This window comes from Syzygium oleosum, unplaced genomic scaffold, assembly GCF_021117445.2.
Source record: "Syzygium oleosum isolate NSW1041296 unplaced genomic scaffold, Sole_v2.1 Sole_v2.19, whole genome shotgun sequence".
Classification (NCBI taxonomy): domain Eukaryota; kingdom Viridiplantae; phylum Streptophyta; class Magnoliopsida; order Myrtales; family Myrtaceae; genus Syzygium; species Syzygium oleosum.
In genome coordinates, this window is record NW_026607503.1 from 4544423 (window position 1) to 4560877 (window position 16455).

The 16455-nt window shown below is 37.3% G+C and overlaps 3 protein-coding genes across 3 annotated transcripts; 1 reads left to right on the forward strand and 2 right to left on the reverse strand.

Annotated features, from left to right (window-relative positions):
• Positions 1–1706: 1706 nt before the first annotated feature.
• On the reverse strand, positions 1707–3418 carry LOC130140509 (uncharacterized). Its single transcript, XM_056320062.1, has 3 exons — positions 3177–3418; positions 2985–3060; positions 1707–2573 (listed from the first exon to the last, which is right to left on the reverse strand). The coding sequence occupies exons 1-3, from the start codon at positions 3225–3227 to the stop codon at positions 1990–1992; spliced, it is 711 nt and encodes a 236-aa protein (XP_056176037.1). The 5' UTR covers positions 3228–3418; the 3' UTR covers positions 1707–1989.
• A 4136-nt stretch (positions 3419–7554) lies between these two features.
• Positions 7555–11071, forward strand: LOC115673942 (beta-glucosidase 44-like). The gene is made up of 11 exons (XM_030596207.2): positions 7555–7841; positions 8098–8156; positions 8303–8378; positions 8455–8526; positions 8616–8703; positions 9343–9595; positions 9673–9788; positions 9860–10077; positions 10153–10184; positions 10407–10509; positions 10588–11071. Exons 1-11 carry the CDS (start codon positions 7598–7600, stop codon positions 10857–10859), a joined length of 1533 nt encoding a protein of 510 aa, XP_030452067.1. The 5' UTR covers positions 7555–7597; the 3' UTR covers positions 10860–11071.
• Positions 11072–14020: 2949 nt separating this feature from the next.
• LOC115667307 (E3 ubiquitin-protein ligase SINA-like 10) lies at positions 14021–14665 on the reverse strand. The gene has a single exon (XM_030588902.2). It carries the CDS (start codon positions 14663–14665, stop codon positions 14021–14023), a length of 645 nt encoding a protein of 214 aa, XP_030444762.2.
• Positions 14666–16455: the final 1790 nt, after the last annotated feature.

Sequence of the window (16455 nt, forward strand, 5' to 3'; positions counted from 1 at the left end):
TCATGTCTCTTTGTAGAGCGTGAGAGTCGGAATCCAAATTTTGTTCAATCAAAAAACTTTTGAGGTCTAAATTGAGCATTTAATGGGTTAAAGATGGGTCTATCACATATCCATTAAAGCCCAAATTTTAGTTGGGCTTTGTTGTGATAAACCCATTACATCCTTTAATTAAAGTTTCAAGTAACCCGCATTCTACTTGGTTCATTTAATATAGGGATAATGACACAAATTGTCTCTAAATTTTGGCCAAATGTGCAATGTCGTCCATGAACTTTTAATTTGTTCAATGTGATCCTTGAACTTTACCCTAATATTTGATGTGGTATCTGAACTTTTAATTTATTTAATATGGTCCACGAACCTTTACTATATCTTTAATTTAGTTCTTGAACTATACGAAAATATTCAATGATGTCCTTTCATTAGTTCAAGTTCAGAGACAATATTGAACATTTTCATATAGTTTAGAGACTAATTTGAACATATACCAAAAGTCTAGGGATCATCACATTGAACAATTTAAAAGTTCATGGAATACATTGTATATTGTCTAAAGTTTAGGAATCACATTAAACAAATTACAAGTTCAAGTACCAGATTGCATATTAGATCAAAGTTGATGAACCATTTGTGTAATTTTCCCTTAAATGTAAGTCAAAACATAATCATTAACCAATTTTGCCATCTCTCTCTCCACCTTTGCATGAACCTCATCTTGCCTCACTTTCGGTATTATTGAACCTCAAATTTATTTCACCCTATACATAGAATTGAACCAGTGGAAGCGTTTCCCTTTACTATCTCATCGCTAGTGATCGAGTCTTGCCGGCCACTTTACACCATAAATTTACTTATGTTGTAGCCTAACTTTTTAGTGGCCACTAGGGGTGAGCGGTTTCAGGTTCCACACGGGTTCCACCTCAAACCTGAAACGTACCCGTTGGAACAAATTCTTCATTTTTTGGAACCCAGAACCTATTCTGTCATAGGTTCTAGGGTTGATTTCAAGGTCTACTCAGGTTTCATTTTTATTATTAATTGAACGATTACAGTTAAACATCACCTTTTATGACCACCACTTGCTGTTATAATTCACTGATCGCAACTTATATTTAGACACACAAAAAAATGAAACATTAACAAAGTAAAAGTCTTAGTCATAAAATGGAAGTTCAGACTAGTAATTCCAGATTATATACTCATCATCGGGCTTATGGAATACCGCAGGATCGTACGAAAACATAGATCAAGAAAAACACAAATTTTTTTTCCAGTTTTTAGGTTCAAGATTCGAGGTTCTAGATTCCACATATCTAGAACCTAAAACCTATCCGTTGAAATAGTTCCCCAATTTTTGAAACCTGGAACCTACCCTGCATATCTGGAAACTTAGAACCAGATAGGTTGCAGATTCTACCTTGAAATCATGCTCACCCCTAGTAGCCATTACCAATTTCGCATACGTTAAGTCACTAGGGTCTACATTTGTGCTAAAGTCTCCTCCTTTTCTGCTTCGAAAACTACCTTGTTGAACTCCATCACTCCACTAAGATGAAATATGACTCTGAAAACGTGCGCCATCTATAAAGGTAAGATACATAAGAAAATGCAATTTGCGCGACTGAGACTTCAGAATCTTCTCCTACACAATCGCAAAAATTGGCCCATGATGGATTTAGTAGAGAAGAACTGCTAGGTGCTAAACATAGATAAATGACCACTGAAATGGGTTTTAATTTGCTGAACCTGCTGTTCTAGTCCTTATAAATGAGTGAACTTTCAGACACCACTTATACGGGCTTTAATTAGTCATCTCAGTTCCCTATTCGCCTTTGGAAAATTGTTGCTTACAACACAACTTAAGCAGATTGCTAGAAATAAATATGGTGCAAAAATTCAAGGCCAATACTGGTACGATAATCATTGATCTTCTGTTATTTAGAATCTAGAAACTAGAGAGCCATTGCGCTATTCATGCGGTCATCGCAATCATGGAGTAAAGTGAAATGAGGGTTGCATCCCATAAAGCCAAGAGAGATACGAACTATAGTCACTCGGGCCCTCCTTCATCATTAGGTTGTTGGGGTCATAGACGTGCATTATCTCAGGAGCTGAAAATTGGTATGGGCGAGCCCAAATCGACATCGGTGGAAGATGGGGAACGGTGGGAAGATTCTGATGGTCAATTTGAGGGCCTCCGAAGCCAGCATAACCGAGGCCATTTCTTTGGGGATAGATGCCGGGATTCATGTCTCCCTTCCAGTGGACAGCATCAACCCTCCTGCCCATCAAGGTCCTCTCTCCGATGTTTGTGTTAAGATAGTTTCCGAGGGTCCTATCTCCTTCGAAGAAAGTGGAGGGCATTGAATCCGCAGGACGTAGGATCTGTATATCATTGTCTGAGTATGTCTTTGAGCCATTTTCTTCTTGTTTCGGATTTGCTTTGAAGTCTGGAAGAAAAATCTCAGCGTATTTACCAGAACCTGCCAACTTCTTAATCAAAACATCGGAGTCCACCGTGCCGGAAACAGTTACCAACTCTTGTTCTGGATCAATGTGTACTGAGTAAACACCTGGACTCATATAAAATTAACAATTTAAGCAGATAAGACACCAACAAACGCTCGAGATATTGAAGAAATATGTCAAGAGGAACTAACTACGGAACGGGAACTTGATCGGGCACCATTAAACCATCTTTAGTTCTATGATGCATCGATTTTGCAATGCTGACTCGATATTCATGATTTTACAATGCTGACTCGATATTCATTAAGCACTCGCTTGCATACTGTAATTGATACTTGACTTGAAATGCAGAAAACATGTCAGCTAATTTAGTAATCTTTAGAACATGGAAGCAAGAGACTCTCCTAATAAGTTCACTTATGGATAGTCTGAAAAAAAAAGAAGAAACAGACTCTCATCAACTGAAGTCTAAAACATGCAAACCCTATTGGGCAAAATCTAGACGAGATGAGTACCGTCAATCTTCCGGAGGAGTTTCTTCACTTTCTGCCGGCATCCTAGACAGTTAATGTGCACTTTGAGCAAATGTGTCTGCAAAGCAGAGAAAATTCGTTTTCAATGAGTCAGGCAACATGGATTAGATAACAAACTACAGGTCACCAAAGGGGAAGAGCAAAAAAGGGGAGGCTAAGATTAGAAAGAAGAACCTTTATCATTTGATGTTGACCAAGTTCATTGATTGATGCCATTCTTAGCATAGAAGTGATACTGTCTTGGATCTGCTACAAGAACCCTTTTGCTTCAATTGACGGATGAAACTCCAAAAAGTGAGACAGAGTAATTCCTTTATGAGGAAGACAGAGACAGAGAGTGTTGGTGCACAACATATGAACCGAGGCTGGTGAGTTTGGTTTGGAAGGTGTGAATGCGATTGACCAAGTCCAAAGGCATGACACATTTTCGGATTTGCGTGAATCGCAGATTCGCACCTCCACTGCCTCGTGAAGGTGTGGTTGCATCTGCACATGTTTATTTTGTTATCAGGACTGACCGTTTCTCCATTGTCCTTTCTACTTTCAAAAAGAAAAGCAATATCGACTTATGGAGCGTGGTCATTTCGCTTTTCAACGGTCAAGAATAAGATATATAATCAAATAAATGGATGGATACCATCATATCAGGAAGCATGGACAGAGAAACTGCAATTGCACCCATAAAAATGGTGGTCTCATTTGAGACTATCTTGGGCAATTCTCTACACGAACTGCACTAACATTCCATGTGAAACCACCCACCAAATACATTACCTCCGATTAGACCGTATCACGGGCTGCCAACCTGAGCCACAACGACCTGTAGACTTTTCGAGTGGTCTCGGACGAAGGCATTTAGTGAGAAAACCCGGTTGCCCTAACTTGACCCGACCCCAAGGGTTTGTAAGTACCAATTTGATGATTAGCAAGCTTGGGCAATAGGCCTGACCTTAATGTCCAGCTCGACCGCCCATTGACTAGATTTGTGAGGCGACTAAGATTTAATTAGAAAATTTCAGCAAGTTCATGGGCTTAGTTAGATAAATTAAAAATTTAAAGACTTGTCTAGACAAATTAAAAGGTCACGTTTACTGTATATTCCTTTTAAATTTTATCATGTTTATTTTTAGTTTCATACTCCAAGAATATGAATATTTAATTTACAAATCAATTAATAAAAAGATCCTTCTACTTTTAAGCAGTTCTTTACTTTCTCTTTTAAAGATGCTATCTGCAATTTTTGATTAAAATTTGAGTTATGTTAATGACTGTCCTCGGGCATTTGTAGGACATATAAATTAAGCAATATTTCGATTTCTAAAGCAATGGTTCCACATAATACGAGAAAAATAGTATGGAAAACTATAAAGTTACTTTTAAATGGCTTCTTAACAAGTACAATCGAGGCATCTTTAGCAAAATCCTTAAAATATAGGGATGAGGGGACAAGTATATAGATTAATAAATTTTAGAAATAAGAATAAATATCCATTATACATGAAACTTCACTCATCTACATAGTACTTTTTGTTATTAAAACGCATCTACTTAATTTATGAATCTCAATCTCTTACCATTCACTTCTCATCGTATATTCTTGCGCTAAGTCTAAACATCTATTATCTATAAACTTTGCCTCTTCTCATTAATGAGGTCACTTAATTGTAATTACAAAAAACGATTAAATTACAGCTTCTTCGTTTTACAAATATTTAAATTTAACTTAATTACAAATGGGTTACTAATTAGGCGTATTAATTAACCAATATAAAAACTAAATAATTGATGTCAATTGCTTATATAGGCTAATTCTATTCATGCCAGAAGTAGCTTTTTGTCAATTATTCATTCTTACGTCTTTCGAATAACATTAACACATCGAACATTACGACGATAAGGCCAATGAAGAACACAACTTGCAAAATCACAAGCGCATTGAAAAGCAGGGCCAATTCCATTCAATTTGGCCATCACATGTAAACTTGAGTCCTCCTCTTCAATGAGGCCAATTAATTGCAATGTTTTCATTTGTTAAATCATTACCTAGTTGTTTTTTACCAATATATAAATTTGATATAATTACACATGGCTATTTTTTTTTTTTTTTTTGATGATCCAGGGAACCCCCGCACGGCCGACAGCCGGGAGGTAAACCCTGGGGGCGACACATGCTAGCCACCACACACGTGCACCGGTTAAGTCACCCTGCGGCACCCGGGATTCGAACACTCAATCTTTTGCGAGAGGAAGAGTGCGCGCTCCAGCAGCGCCACCCAGGCGGGTGGTAATTACACATGGCTATTAATTAGGGAAAATGCCAAAAATCCTGGGAAGTCAGCTAATTTCTCGAAGTTTTCGGCAAAAGGATGTTGTTTCAAAAATACCCTAGGAAGCCGGCAACTTTGACTCAGTTGACACCCCCTCCGCATCACTGGGGAAACAATTGGCCCCGAAAACAAATTAAGTAGTTATTCGGAAAGTGTGTGGACTTTTTCAATAACAAAAATTGTTTCCCGTTTTCTTTTGTTATTGCCGTGCAAAAAAGAAAAAAAAAATTGATTTGGCAATTTGAAGCAAATTCAAGTGTCCAAAAGGCTCTTTCTATAAGCTAGATTAGCATGAATTAAGTTCTGCCCACTTAAATTATATTCGATTAATTATGGAAAATTATGTTCGAGTATTTTCATCCTTCTTGATTTTCTTGCTCTTCCTCCTATTAATCTTTAAATCCCATCACCTAACCTAAATCCATGAAGTTATTACTACAATAGTTTTAGTTCTATTACATCTTCAGCATTATGTACTCTTCAGCCATGTCCTAAAATCCATTGTTTCTATACGGTATCATCACACTCACATTGTTTCATGCTCATATTACTAAGTTACTATTCTACTTACGTTTCGTTGACTCTTTTAAGTCATTTTTCATTATATTTATTTAGAAGCCCAAACTTTAAGCTCCGTTTATTTCGCGAACAATGAATGCTTTGAAAAATATTTTTCTAAAAACAATCATTTGTATTGCTTATAGAAATGAATGAGTGAAAAATATTTTTATTATCCACGGAATGATTAGACATAAATTGTTCTCGATAATCAAAATATTTTCTATTGACTAATTATTTCAAGCGATATAAGTTATCGTTTTTAGGAAAATATTTTCCAAATTATTCATTTTTCGTGAAACAATTAGAGCCTTAGTAATATGAAAAATTCTAAATTACTATAGCAAATGAAGTGGTGGCCAATCGTACTAGGTTCTACATCTAAAGTTCAAAAAAGCAAGTTATTCACTAATCAACTAAATTTTAAAGTATGGTTGATGTTTCTTCCTGACAACTTTACACCTATTTTAACACATATGTACTTTAACTTTTTGTTTGACATGCTTTTGAGCATTCCTTAAAAATTGTATATGCTTATAGTACCAGTAGAAGAGCAAACGCATAAGTTTTGGTCAATCTTGTTGACATAGCTGAAAGAGCACCCAAAATATATCAATGTTTTCGAATAACTGAAAAATGTAATTTATTTTGGGATAAATCATGTATGTTTAGTGCAAAAATACAATTCATAGGCAAACAGAGAATTTGAAAAATTCAAATACGACGGTACATAATTTGGATGGCTCTATGAATAACTAACTGAAAAAACATTATGTTATCGCTAACATAAATGATAAATGAAAAAAATCATATAAATTTTCATTAGCGAATCTACCTTATTTGTTGTCTCTGGTGCCGAGTCAATATCCAAATAAACAAATTAATAAGACAACTTTAGGTAATCGTTTAAGTTACACTAATTTAGAAAAAGTGTCCTAATAAAGGTTTTTCTTTTTTAACGTCCTAACGAGCTGTTGACATGCATAGGGATCAATCCTGTCCTTTCCTATTAAGGATGATAATAGATAAGATTTCAACAAGTGGTGCAATCAAGGAAGGTTATATAACTCAAATTTCTTATTATATATAGATAGATATTGATAGATCAAAGTATAAATATAGAATAGATGATAATGGTTAGGATAAGATAGTCATCTTTCAATTTTTTTGATTAAATTGTATCTTCTTTAGAAGTCAATATTAGATACATCACCGATGGAATGAATTTATTGTTACAAATTAATCTAAGAATCACATTTAATTTCTTACTATAGAATATTTCCATACGAGTTTGCCATTTGAAATGAAATGACTTTGATTAGATCACTAAATTTTACGAGTTTCAGAACATTAATTTCGCAATCGATATTCTTCATATTGTTTGATTCTAATCCCGAATCCAATTGCAAATTTTCAATTTTTCTTTTCAACACCCTCTTCTGACTTTTAATCGAACGTGATAATAAATATACTTCTCTCCTTTTTACAGAAAGGATTAGTTACTCTAAAAAAAATGAAAATATCTAGATCAGTTACAAGAGAGATTCACTCAATCTTATAGATTTTTTCAATTTTTCCGGACAGGGTTAAATCTTTTATTTTTTTGGATAAGAATAAATGTTTTCCAAAACAGCTAGTCTCCCTTCTCTATATATGGAGTTATCCTTTTCCTTGCTACGTATGTGAAAGCATCCAATATCTCCAATAGTCATGAGAGGCTCGTTTATGTTGCTGGTGGAAGTTCTCTTCCTCCTTGTTGTTTTGTGCATGCGCAGTGGCAATGTAGAAGCACTTTATTCTTCGGAAGTGCAGTTTGACATGGGAGGTCTCAGCAGAGCGAGCTTTCCCAAAGGGTTCGTATTTGGTACGGCCACATCTGCTTATCAGGTTGAAGGAATGGCCAGTGGAGATGGCAGAGGTCCTAGCATTTGGGATGCCTTCGTTCAAGTTCCAGGTGTGTTGTCTTATTATAGGGTCTATTTGTTTTGTGAATTTTTCTAAAAATGATTACTTGTATGTTTGCAAAAATGAACTTTTCATCGTTTACGAAAATGTTTGACTATAAATTGTTGTCCATAATGAAAATAATTGTTTTAAGTGATGCAAACGATCAATTTTAAGAAAATTTTTTCCAATTCATTCATTTTCTATGAAACTGAGCCTAATTATTATTTTTTATTTGTTTATCCATTTATTCATTCGTTGGACAGGGCATATTGCTGGAATGGATTCTGGAGAGATGGCGGTTGATCAGTATCATAAATACGAGGTATTCTTTCTTGGGATCACAGAAGATTGGCCGTTTTCTCTTATGATTCTAGTTATAATGCAATCGCTTTAAAATCATTCAATTGCAATTTGATGAAATTTTGTCTATAAGAATTTATGGAATGTTGTCTCTTCTTATCAATGCAGGATGATATTGATTTGATGCAGAAGTTGAACTTCGATGCATATCGATTTTCAATCTCATGGTCAAGGATATTTCCGAGTAATTAATCATTTTACCTTGTAGTGAATATTATCTATTGCGACCATATGCTCACTTATTTGATTTTGTCATGTAGATGGCACAGGGTATGTAAATTGGAGAGGAGTGAGATATTATAACAGGTTAATCGATGCCTTGATAGCAAAAGGTGGATTATCTAGTCTTATAATTTAAACAAATAAATATCTTTTTAGTTTTTACTTATTGAATTAAAAATTTTACATTTTATTATTGTAGGAATAACTCCTTATGCAAATCTATATCACTATGATCTGCCTCTAGCACTTCAGCAAAGATATAAGGGGTTGCTTAGCATCAATGTTGTGTAAGTTTTGTATCACAATTGTTTGGATTTATCAGCTTTTGTGTATGACTTTGTTTTAGTCAGATTGTGCGTGACATTTAGAAGTATTACTCAGAATTACTTAATTTGCACTATAGATTCCTTTGATGTGCTTTTCCATTGAGGCAAGTATCAAATTTCACCAATTATATATTTTAATAAAAATAATTCGATTAACAATGGTTAAACAAGAGATTTTAAATTTAAAAAAGTAACTATAATTACTGTAATCCGTAATTTTGTCATGAATGAGCATATAACTAAGTCCAAATTAAGCTGACATCAACATTTGAATCACTACCAAACTGGTGACTGAATCTTATTTAGCACTTTTTGAATGGAAATTAAATAAAATGTCCAACAAGAAATAAGTATGAGGGCCTTGTCTTGTGCTTCTTCTTATAGTTTAAAGAGGATGAATTTTAACTTATTAATTATGTTGGTTATTCACAACCCAAAAAATTTAATTATAAGATTGCGTGATGAGTTTAACATTTGATAATTCATATTTTCTAGGGCAAGTTCCAAATTCGTCAAGTGATGAAAGATAAAGTATGTATTGGTTTAAAATTGATTTATAAGATACTATTGGCTTAATTGCCTTGTTTTCCACGCTTGCAGGAAGGATTTTGCTGATTATGCTGAGTTTTGTTTCAAGATATTTGGTGACAGAGTGAAAAATTGGATGACCTTTAATGAACCAAGGGTCATTGCAGCGCTCGGGTTCGATAGCGGCTTGAATCCACCTTGTAGGTGCTCCCAGCCGTATGGGAACTGTACAGCAGGCAATTCGGCCACTGAGCCGTATATTGCAGCACATCATATGATACTGTCTCATGCTGCAGCAGTCAAAAGATATCGCAAAAGATACCAAGTAAGAATCAATATCAATTCTTTTTTAATTTTCTTTTGAATAAAGTTGATATCCTGTACTCTTCCATCTACTCTTAGGCGGAGCAACAGGGAAGAATCGGAATTTTGTTGGATTTCGTCTGGTACGAACCTTTGACAAGTTCACTGGAGGACAATTATGCTGCTCAAAGAGCAAGAGATTTCCATATTGGCTGGTAAGAAAATACACTTAACATGGAGGAAATGATAATTGTGTCCCTCCTCTAATGTGGATTTCATTTGACAGGTTTCTACACCCTTTAGTCTACGGAGAATATCCGAAAACGATGCAGGAGATAGTTCATGATAGGCTTCCGAAGTTTACTAAAAGAGAGGTCAAGATTGTGAAAGGCGGTTTTGATTTCATAGGCGTTAACCACTATACATCTTACTACATGTTTAACCCAAACTGGACTGAAACCTCTCCACCAGGCTATCAGGCAGATTGGAATGTTGGATTTGCTTGTAAGACCTAGCTTTTAAACTAAAAAAGCCCGTCATTAATTCACATAAATGATTTTTCTTTTGATTGATTTGCAGTTGAAAAGGACGGAGTTCCGATCGGGCCGAGGGTAAATCTTCTGAATTCCTATAAGAATAGCTGAGAACTGCATTTTGAGCCAAACCTCTTAGTATTTCTGTCATTCAAGCTGTAGACATTCTTTGACATACTCATAAAAAGAAAAACTATGCTTCCAAGTCCGTTCTCATTTCCATCTCTCCATTCTGTAAATTGCTTGATTTGTGTATATGTTGGTTGGTTTAATTTTACTTGGAATGTCAAACATATGCAGGCAAATTCAGGTTGGCTTTATATAGTGCCATGGGGTATCAACAAGGCCGTTACATACGTAAAAGAGAACTATGGAAACCCATATATGTATCTCTCCGAAAATGGTATTGAAATCCTATTACTACTAATCATATCTAGGGTATTTTTTTGTTTAGGCATCTCATGACTTTGCTTGTACTTAGGTATGGACGACCCAGGTAATGTCACTTATACGGAGGGATTGCATGACAGTACGAGGATAAACTACTACAGGAGCTATCTGCAGGAATTGAAGGCGGCCATCGATAATGGAGCGAATGTAAATGGCTACTTCGCTTGGTCGCTACTCGACAACTTTGAGTGGCTGTTGGGCTATACCGCTCGGTTCGGCATCGTCTACATGGACTTCAATGACCTCTCTAGACACCCGAAGATGTCGGCCTACTGGTTCAAGCAATTGCTAGAAAAAAGCTAAGCATTTGCTAGTTATCTAGAGTCTAGTTTTCGTTTCATTTCTTGGCTAGATATTTCCATTTTCCATTAGTAGCTTTGTCAATATCTTTTCTGAATTATTTTTGCTTCGAAGCAGGTTGAACCGGGCAAGATCCTTTTTTTAGCCTAAACTCTTCAATAAATGAAGTTCTTTCTCCCTAATCTAATCAATAAAATGGAGTTCATTCTTCTTAATTTAAGAGGTAATTATAGGTTTATAAATTGTCTTTGTTTTGCATCATTCTATTCATTTCCAGGACAGCTTATGACACCTTGTGAAAGTGATTACATTTCTTCCAATCCACCATTCTTGAGTGAGATCCACCATAGAGAGAAACAAAAATCATCTGAGAATTTCATAATTTTTCAACTTAAAAGCTTAAACTTTTAAGATAATCAGCTGTCCATTTTAATCAGTGTTAAATTCGTATTTGATGCTTTTTTCCTTCTCGTGAATCTCTTCGCTGATCACTCTAATATGGACATTGCATCGCCAAGTCTGGTTGCAATATATCACTCTAATATGGATTAATTTAAACCTTCCTTGTTAATAGAGATATTCAAATATCCCTCTTCGGATTGGATTTGATCGTGTGAGATCTCAGAGATTTGACAAATCTATAGTTTGTTGAGTTTAGAAATGGTGATGCCAATTGAAAAAGACAAATTTAAAATGCGAATAATTAATAAATAAACATAAAAAATGTTAAAAATATCAAGATTGCCCTCTTTCCTTTTTCTTTGTTTCTTCTTCTGATTCCGTGACCGAGTCCAATTTTGCACACTGGGTATTCTCGGAAACCGAAAATGAAAAGAATGTCCGAACTTTTCCCTTAAATATTGGCCAAATCTCAGAAAAAATGCATCAACTTATGTCACTGAACAAAAATATTGTCACTTTTCAAATGACCCCGCAAAATACAAGAACTTTTACTTGCGAAATAAGGGAAAAAACCACCAAAAACCCCAAACTTTCCCACTTGTGACACATTTACCCCGAACTTTTTTTTGTGACACCAAAAATCCCAAACTTTGTTATTTGTGACACATTTACCCCGATATACATTGTCCATGTCATTTTCGTCTTTTTGGCTTTTTCTTTTTCTTTTTACTTTTTTTTTTCTTTCCGGCGAGGGCCACCCTCGCCGGCGTCGGGCGAGGCTCGCCCTCGCTCGCCCCGGCGAGCCCCGAGGCTCGCCTCGCCGGGCGAGCGAGGCGAGCCTCGCCGGCGTGCCGGGCGAGCCTCGCCCTGGCTCGGGCGAGGAGGCGAGGCTCGCCCGACGCCGGCGAGCCTCGCCTCGCCTGGGCGAGCGAGGGCGAGGCTCGCCGGCGCCGGGCGAGCCTCGCCCGGCTGGGCGAGGAGGAGGGAGGCTCGCCCGACGCCGGCGAGGCTCTCCCTCGCCGGGCGAGCGAGGGCGAGCCTCGCCGGCGTCGGGCGAGCCTCGCCGGTGTCGAGCGAGCCTCGCCCTCCTCGCCCGAGCCGGGCGAGGCTCGCCCAGTGCAAGGGCAAGCCTCGCCGGCATCGGGCGAGCCTCGCCCTCCTCGCCCGAGCCGGGCGAGGCTCGCCTGGCGAGGGCGAGCCTCGTTGGCGTCGGGCGAGCCTCACCGGCGTCGGGCGGGGCTCGCCCTTGCCTGGGCGAGCGAGGGTGAGCCTCGCCCGACGCCGGCGAGGGCCCCCCTCGCCGGATCCGGCTAGGGGCCCTCGCCGGAAAGAAAAAAAAAGTAAAAAGAAAAAGAAAAAGCTAAAAAGACGAAAATGACCATGGACAATGTATATCGGGGTAAATGTGTCACAAATAACAAAGTTTGGGATTTTTGGTGTCACAAAAAAAAGTTCGGGGTAAATGTGTCACAAGTGGGAAAGTTTGGGGTTTTTGGTGGTTTTTTCCCGCGAAATAATAATACCCATCGCTAAATTTTCATCTAAACAAGTTAACGTGGCATTTGACGTAACTAAATAGTTACTATTATTGTTGTTGTTGTTATTTGTTTATTTATTTATTTATTTTTGGGGTTAATTCTTTCTCATGTTCGAAAGAGGTGGAAAGCCAGAGTCAATTTTGGTACTCTTAATAAAAAAGTAAAAGTAGTACACCTTTTGTCTAATTAAGTAGATAAAATTGGTGCATGGTGAATATGATTATTTATGTAAAATTAATTGAGGCATTGTGTCTAATTAAGGGGGGGATAAATGGAAAAGAAACAAAACAAAGTGACAAAAGTGAAACAAACTCCAAACCTGTGCCATCATATTATGAACCGTTCATTAGAAATGTCGAGCATTGCCTTAACAAGTTCAATCGCAGAACACCCCAGTAACATGAGATCCGCCAGGTCAAATGAAGGCGCTGTAGCTTGCATTGTGCACAATACCGCCAGGTCTCTGGTTGATGAATTTGCTAGATCAGTGAGGGCTGCATTAGCGAATCAGGCGGAAACCCTAGCACTTGTCCACGCATTGCGCTTTCTCTCTCCTCGTAGAAGTCTTAAGCTGGAACTCAAATCTGATTGCTTGAGTTTAATGTCCTCTTTGAAGTCAGCTGATCAGCAAGGGTGGGAAGAACGAACACTAATCACCAAAGCTTCTGATTTGTTGTCTTGCTTTTCAGATATTAAAATCGAGTTTTGTAATAGGGAGCAAAATAGAGTTATGGATTGGGTTATCAAAGCCCAACACACGAATAGAGTTTTGTTTAGATGCCCCTGCTATGGGCTTTGTTTCTTGAGTTCTAAATAATATAACTTAGAGTTTCTAGACCCACAAAAAAAAAAAAAAACACGAGATCCGACTTTGACACTTTTGTTCCTGCCAAGAATATGGCTGCAATGTCATTTCTCTCATTTGCCAATTCATATCAATCACCAAATGTCAGAGGGTGGTGCACTTGAGAATACTTGGTCGCAGGAGTTGTTTAGACACCCATAAATCTCTCTTGCGGATTACACCAAACAGCCGACCTAATTCAGCTGATCATTCATCTCAATACTGTTCATCTGTTCATCAAACAATGTCTTGTGGGTGAAGGATTTAAAGCAAAATAACAATAATTCAGTTGATTGTTTACGATGAAAGTTCCTTCCGACAAATCAACGGTAGTTTTGGCAGAAAAAAAATGAAAAGAACAAGAAAGAAAATGTCTGGCATTAATCTCTTGCTCGGCGACGCCAAATACACACTTCAAGCTTGAGGCCCAAGATGTCGTCAAAGAACCTTCTTGGCACCAAAAGGCAAGGCTCCTGATTCGGATCAGATTCAAATTCTGGAACGCTCTTGGTGCAAGTGTGAAGCTTGAGAGAGCTTTCCCGGTAATTCGCTTCTATGTCATACGAATAATCCGCCTTTGGCAAGGGGCCAATGCAACTGACCTTAATCTTGCTGCCCAGGTCTATAGTTTCGTTTTTCAAGACAAAGAGAACATCTTCTCTCTCTTCTTTAAGCAGACGGACCTCCGTCTTGACGTTTATCAAGAGAGAGGTGTTGGAGTTGAAACGAAAGTACGTCGGAGAAGCCCCATGCTTGGACCTCAAGTGCTTCACTAACTTCCTAAACGAGCCAACATAGCTGCAACTCGAAAAGGGACACGAACACGGAGCGAACTGACATGTCTTCTCGTGGTCGTTTCTCACGTGGTAAGCAAACTTCTGATTGCAGCCGAACTTTGCATTTTGACATGCCATCCTGACAGACTCCAGGACCTTCTCGATGGGGCGGCATCTGTCGTAGCCAATAGGCATAGAGCAGGACGGGCATCTGTTGTTTATCATTTCACAGCAGGAGGAGCAAGCCATGTGCCCATTTTCACACTATTTCCCGAAGACAAAGGACTATCAGTTCAGACATATAACAGCAACTATCACAAAGAATGTCACTTTGTTCGGTATATTCAAAATATTATCCTGAAAATGCCGTACAGGTAAATGAATTTAGTCATTACAATAAGAACATGAGGTTAAGTAGCACTCACTAAAATAAGAGCTAAGGTGAAAAAAAAAATTAAAATCTACCACTGCAGTGATTGACACAACATCAGATTCACGCAACCCTAACATCCGACAAACCCAGATCATAAATACTCCAAACAAAGAGACTATTTTCAATCAGGTTAATATCATGAAAAACTTCAAACTGATACACATGTAACAAATTTACCCCAAACTAATTTTTTGACCGCTAAAAATCCCAAACTGGTATATTTGTGACAAATTTACCCTCCGTTAATTTCCGTTAAATTGAATTAATATCACAAAAAATCACAAACAGATACACTTGTGATAAATGGAGGGTAAAACATAAAACCGGTACATCAGTTAACTGTCGTATGTCATTTAACAAAATAATTTGACAGTAAAATTTAACTGAAATAAAATGAGGGTAAATTTGTCACAAGCGTACCAATTTGGAGTTTTTTGTGACCAAAATATTAGTTTGCGATAAAATTGTCACAGATGTATCAGTTTGGAATTTTTCGTGGTATTAACCATTTTCAGTTCAATCCTGAAATAATCACAGCTAATAAGATTTAGCTTGAAAAGGAGATAGCTATCCATACAATAAGGCTAGTGTACCTTCCAGACACCCAATAATGAAACCCTGTTATCTTTCTGAAACACTGAGGTCAGTGAGAGTAGCACACCCTTCTTTAATTCTCTTTGATAAAAAAATCAATCTTCCTGTGAAGCTTAACGATTTAGAGACAAAAAAAATTTCAGAAAAATAAATTATGTAGGCAGAAATATAATCCTGGAGCTAAACTAGACCCTGTGTTGAGACTTGAGAGTCTTTGGCCGATGGGGATCAATATGTCTATTTCCTTTATTATTTTTAGTATGGCGGCAATAAGGATGATATTGTAATTTTGATCTTTTGACTTTATATAAATAAATAGCTTTGGGTCACATTGACCTAACTAAATATTCAATTTAGTTTTTTTGTCTTTCAACATGATAACAAAGCAAGGGCTAAACTGAAAGTGATGCCGGAGCATTCCTTGAAGACGTCGAGTTGTCAATTTCATCGATCAACTAACAAGTTGTCGATTTGCAAGTTGATTGTTGATTCCAAGTTAACTCATTGATCACGACGTGTTGAAGGCTATTCGGTTCCTTCAAAAAACATGAAGGCCATTAATTCAGTCTTTGGAACTAGTAATGCATGGAGACCCACAACCGATTAAACTTAATTCTCATATTTTCAAAGTCTAGTAAGTGTTGTTCAAGTTTCTAGAGTCCTTATTTATTTATGGTTGTTTTCTAGTAAATGTTATTTGTCTTTCCTATGAGTCTTTTGTCTTTCCAAAGAGTCTTGATAATTACTCATGCTTGGAGGGTTGTTCCATGCTCATCTATATAAGCATGCTATGATGAATAACAGAAAAAAAGACTTATTTGATTCAAAACTAATTGAGCTTTTGGCTTAAGAACAAGGAGTTCTTGTTTACTCTTTTTCCTTAGGTGGATTTCTACGGATGACGAGTATTGCTCTTATCTCTTAGGTTAATTACCTATGAGTGGCGAGCGACCTATATATTAAAGTTATCACTTGTGTTATCTCATACTTCTCTACACTTTCTCCAGCGTTA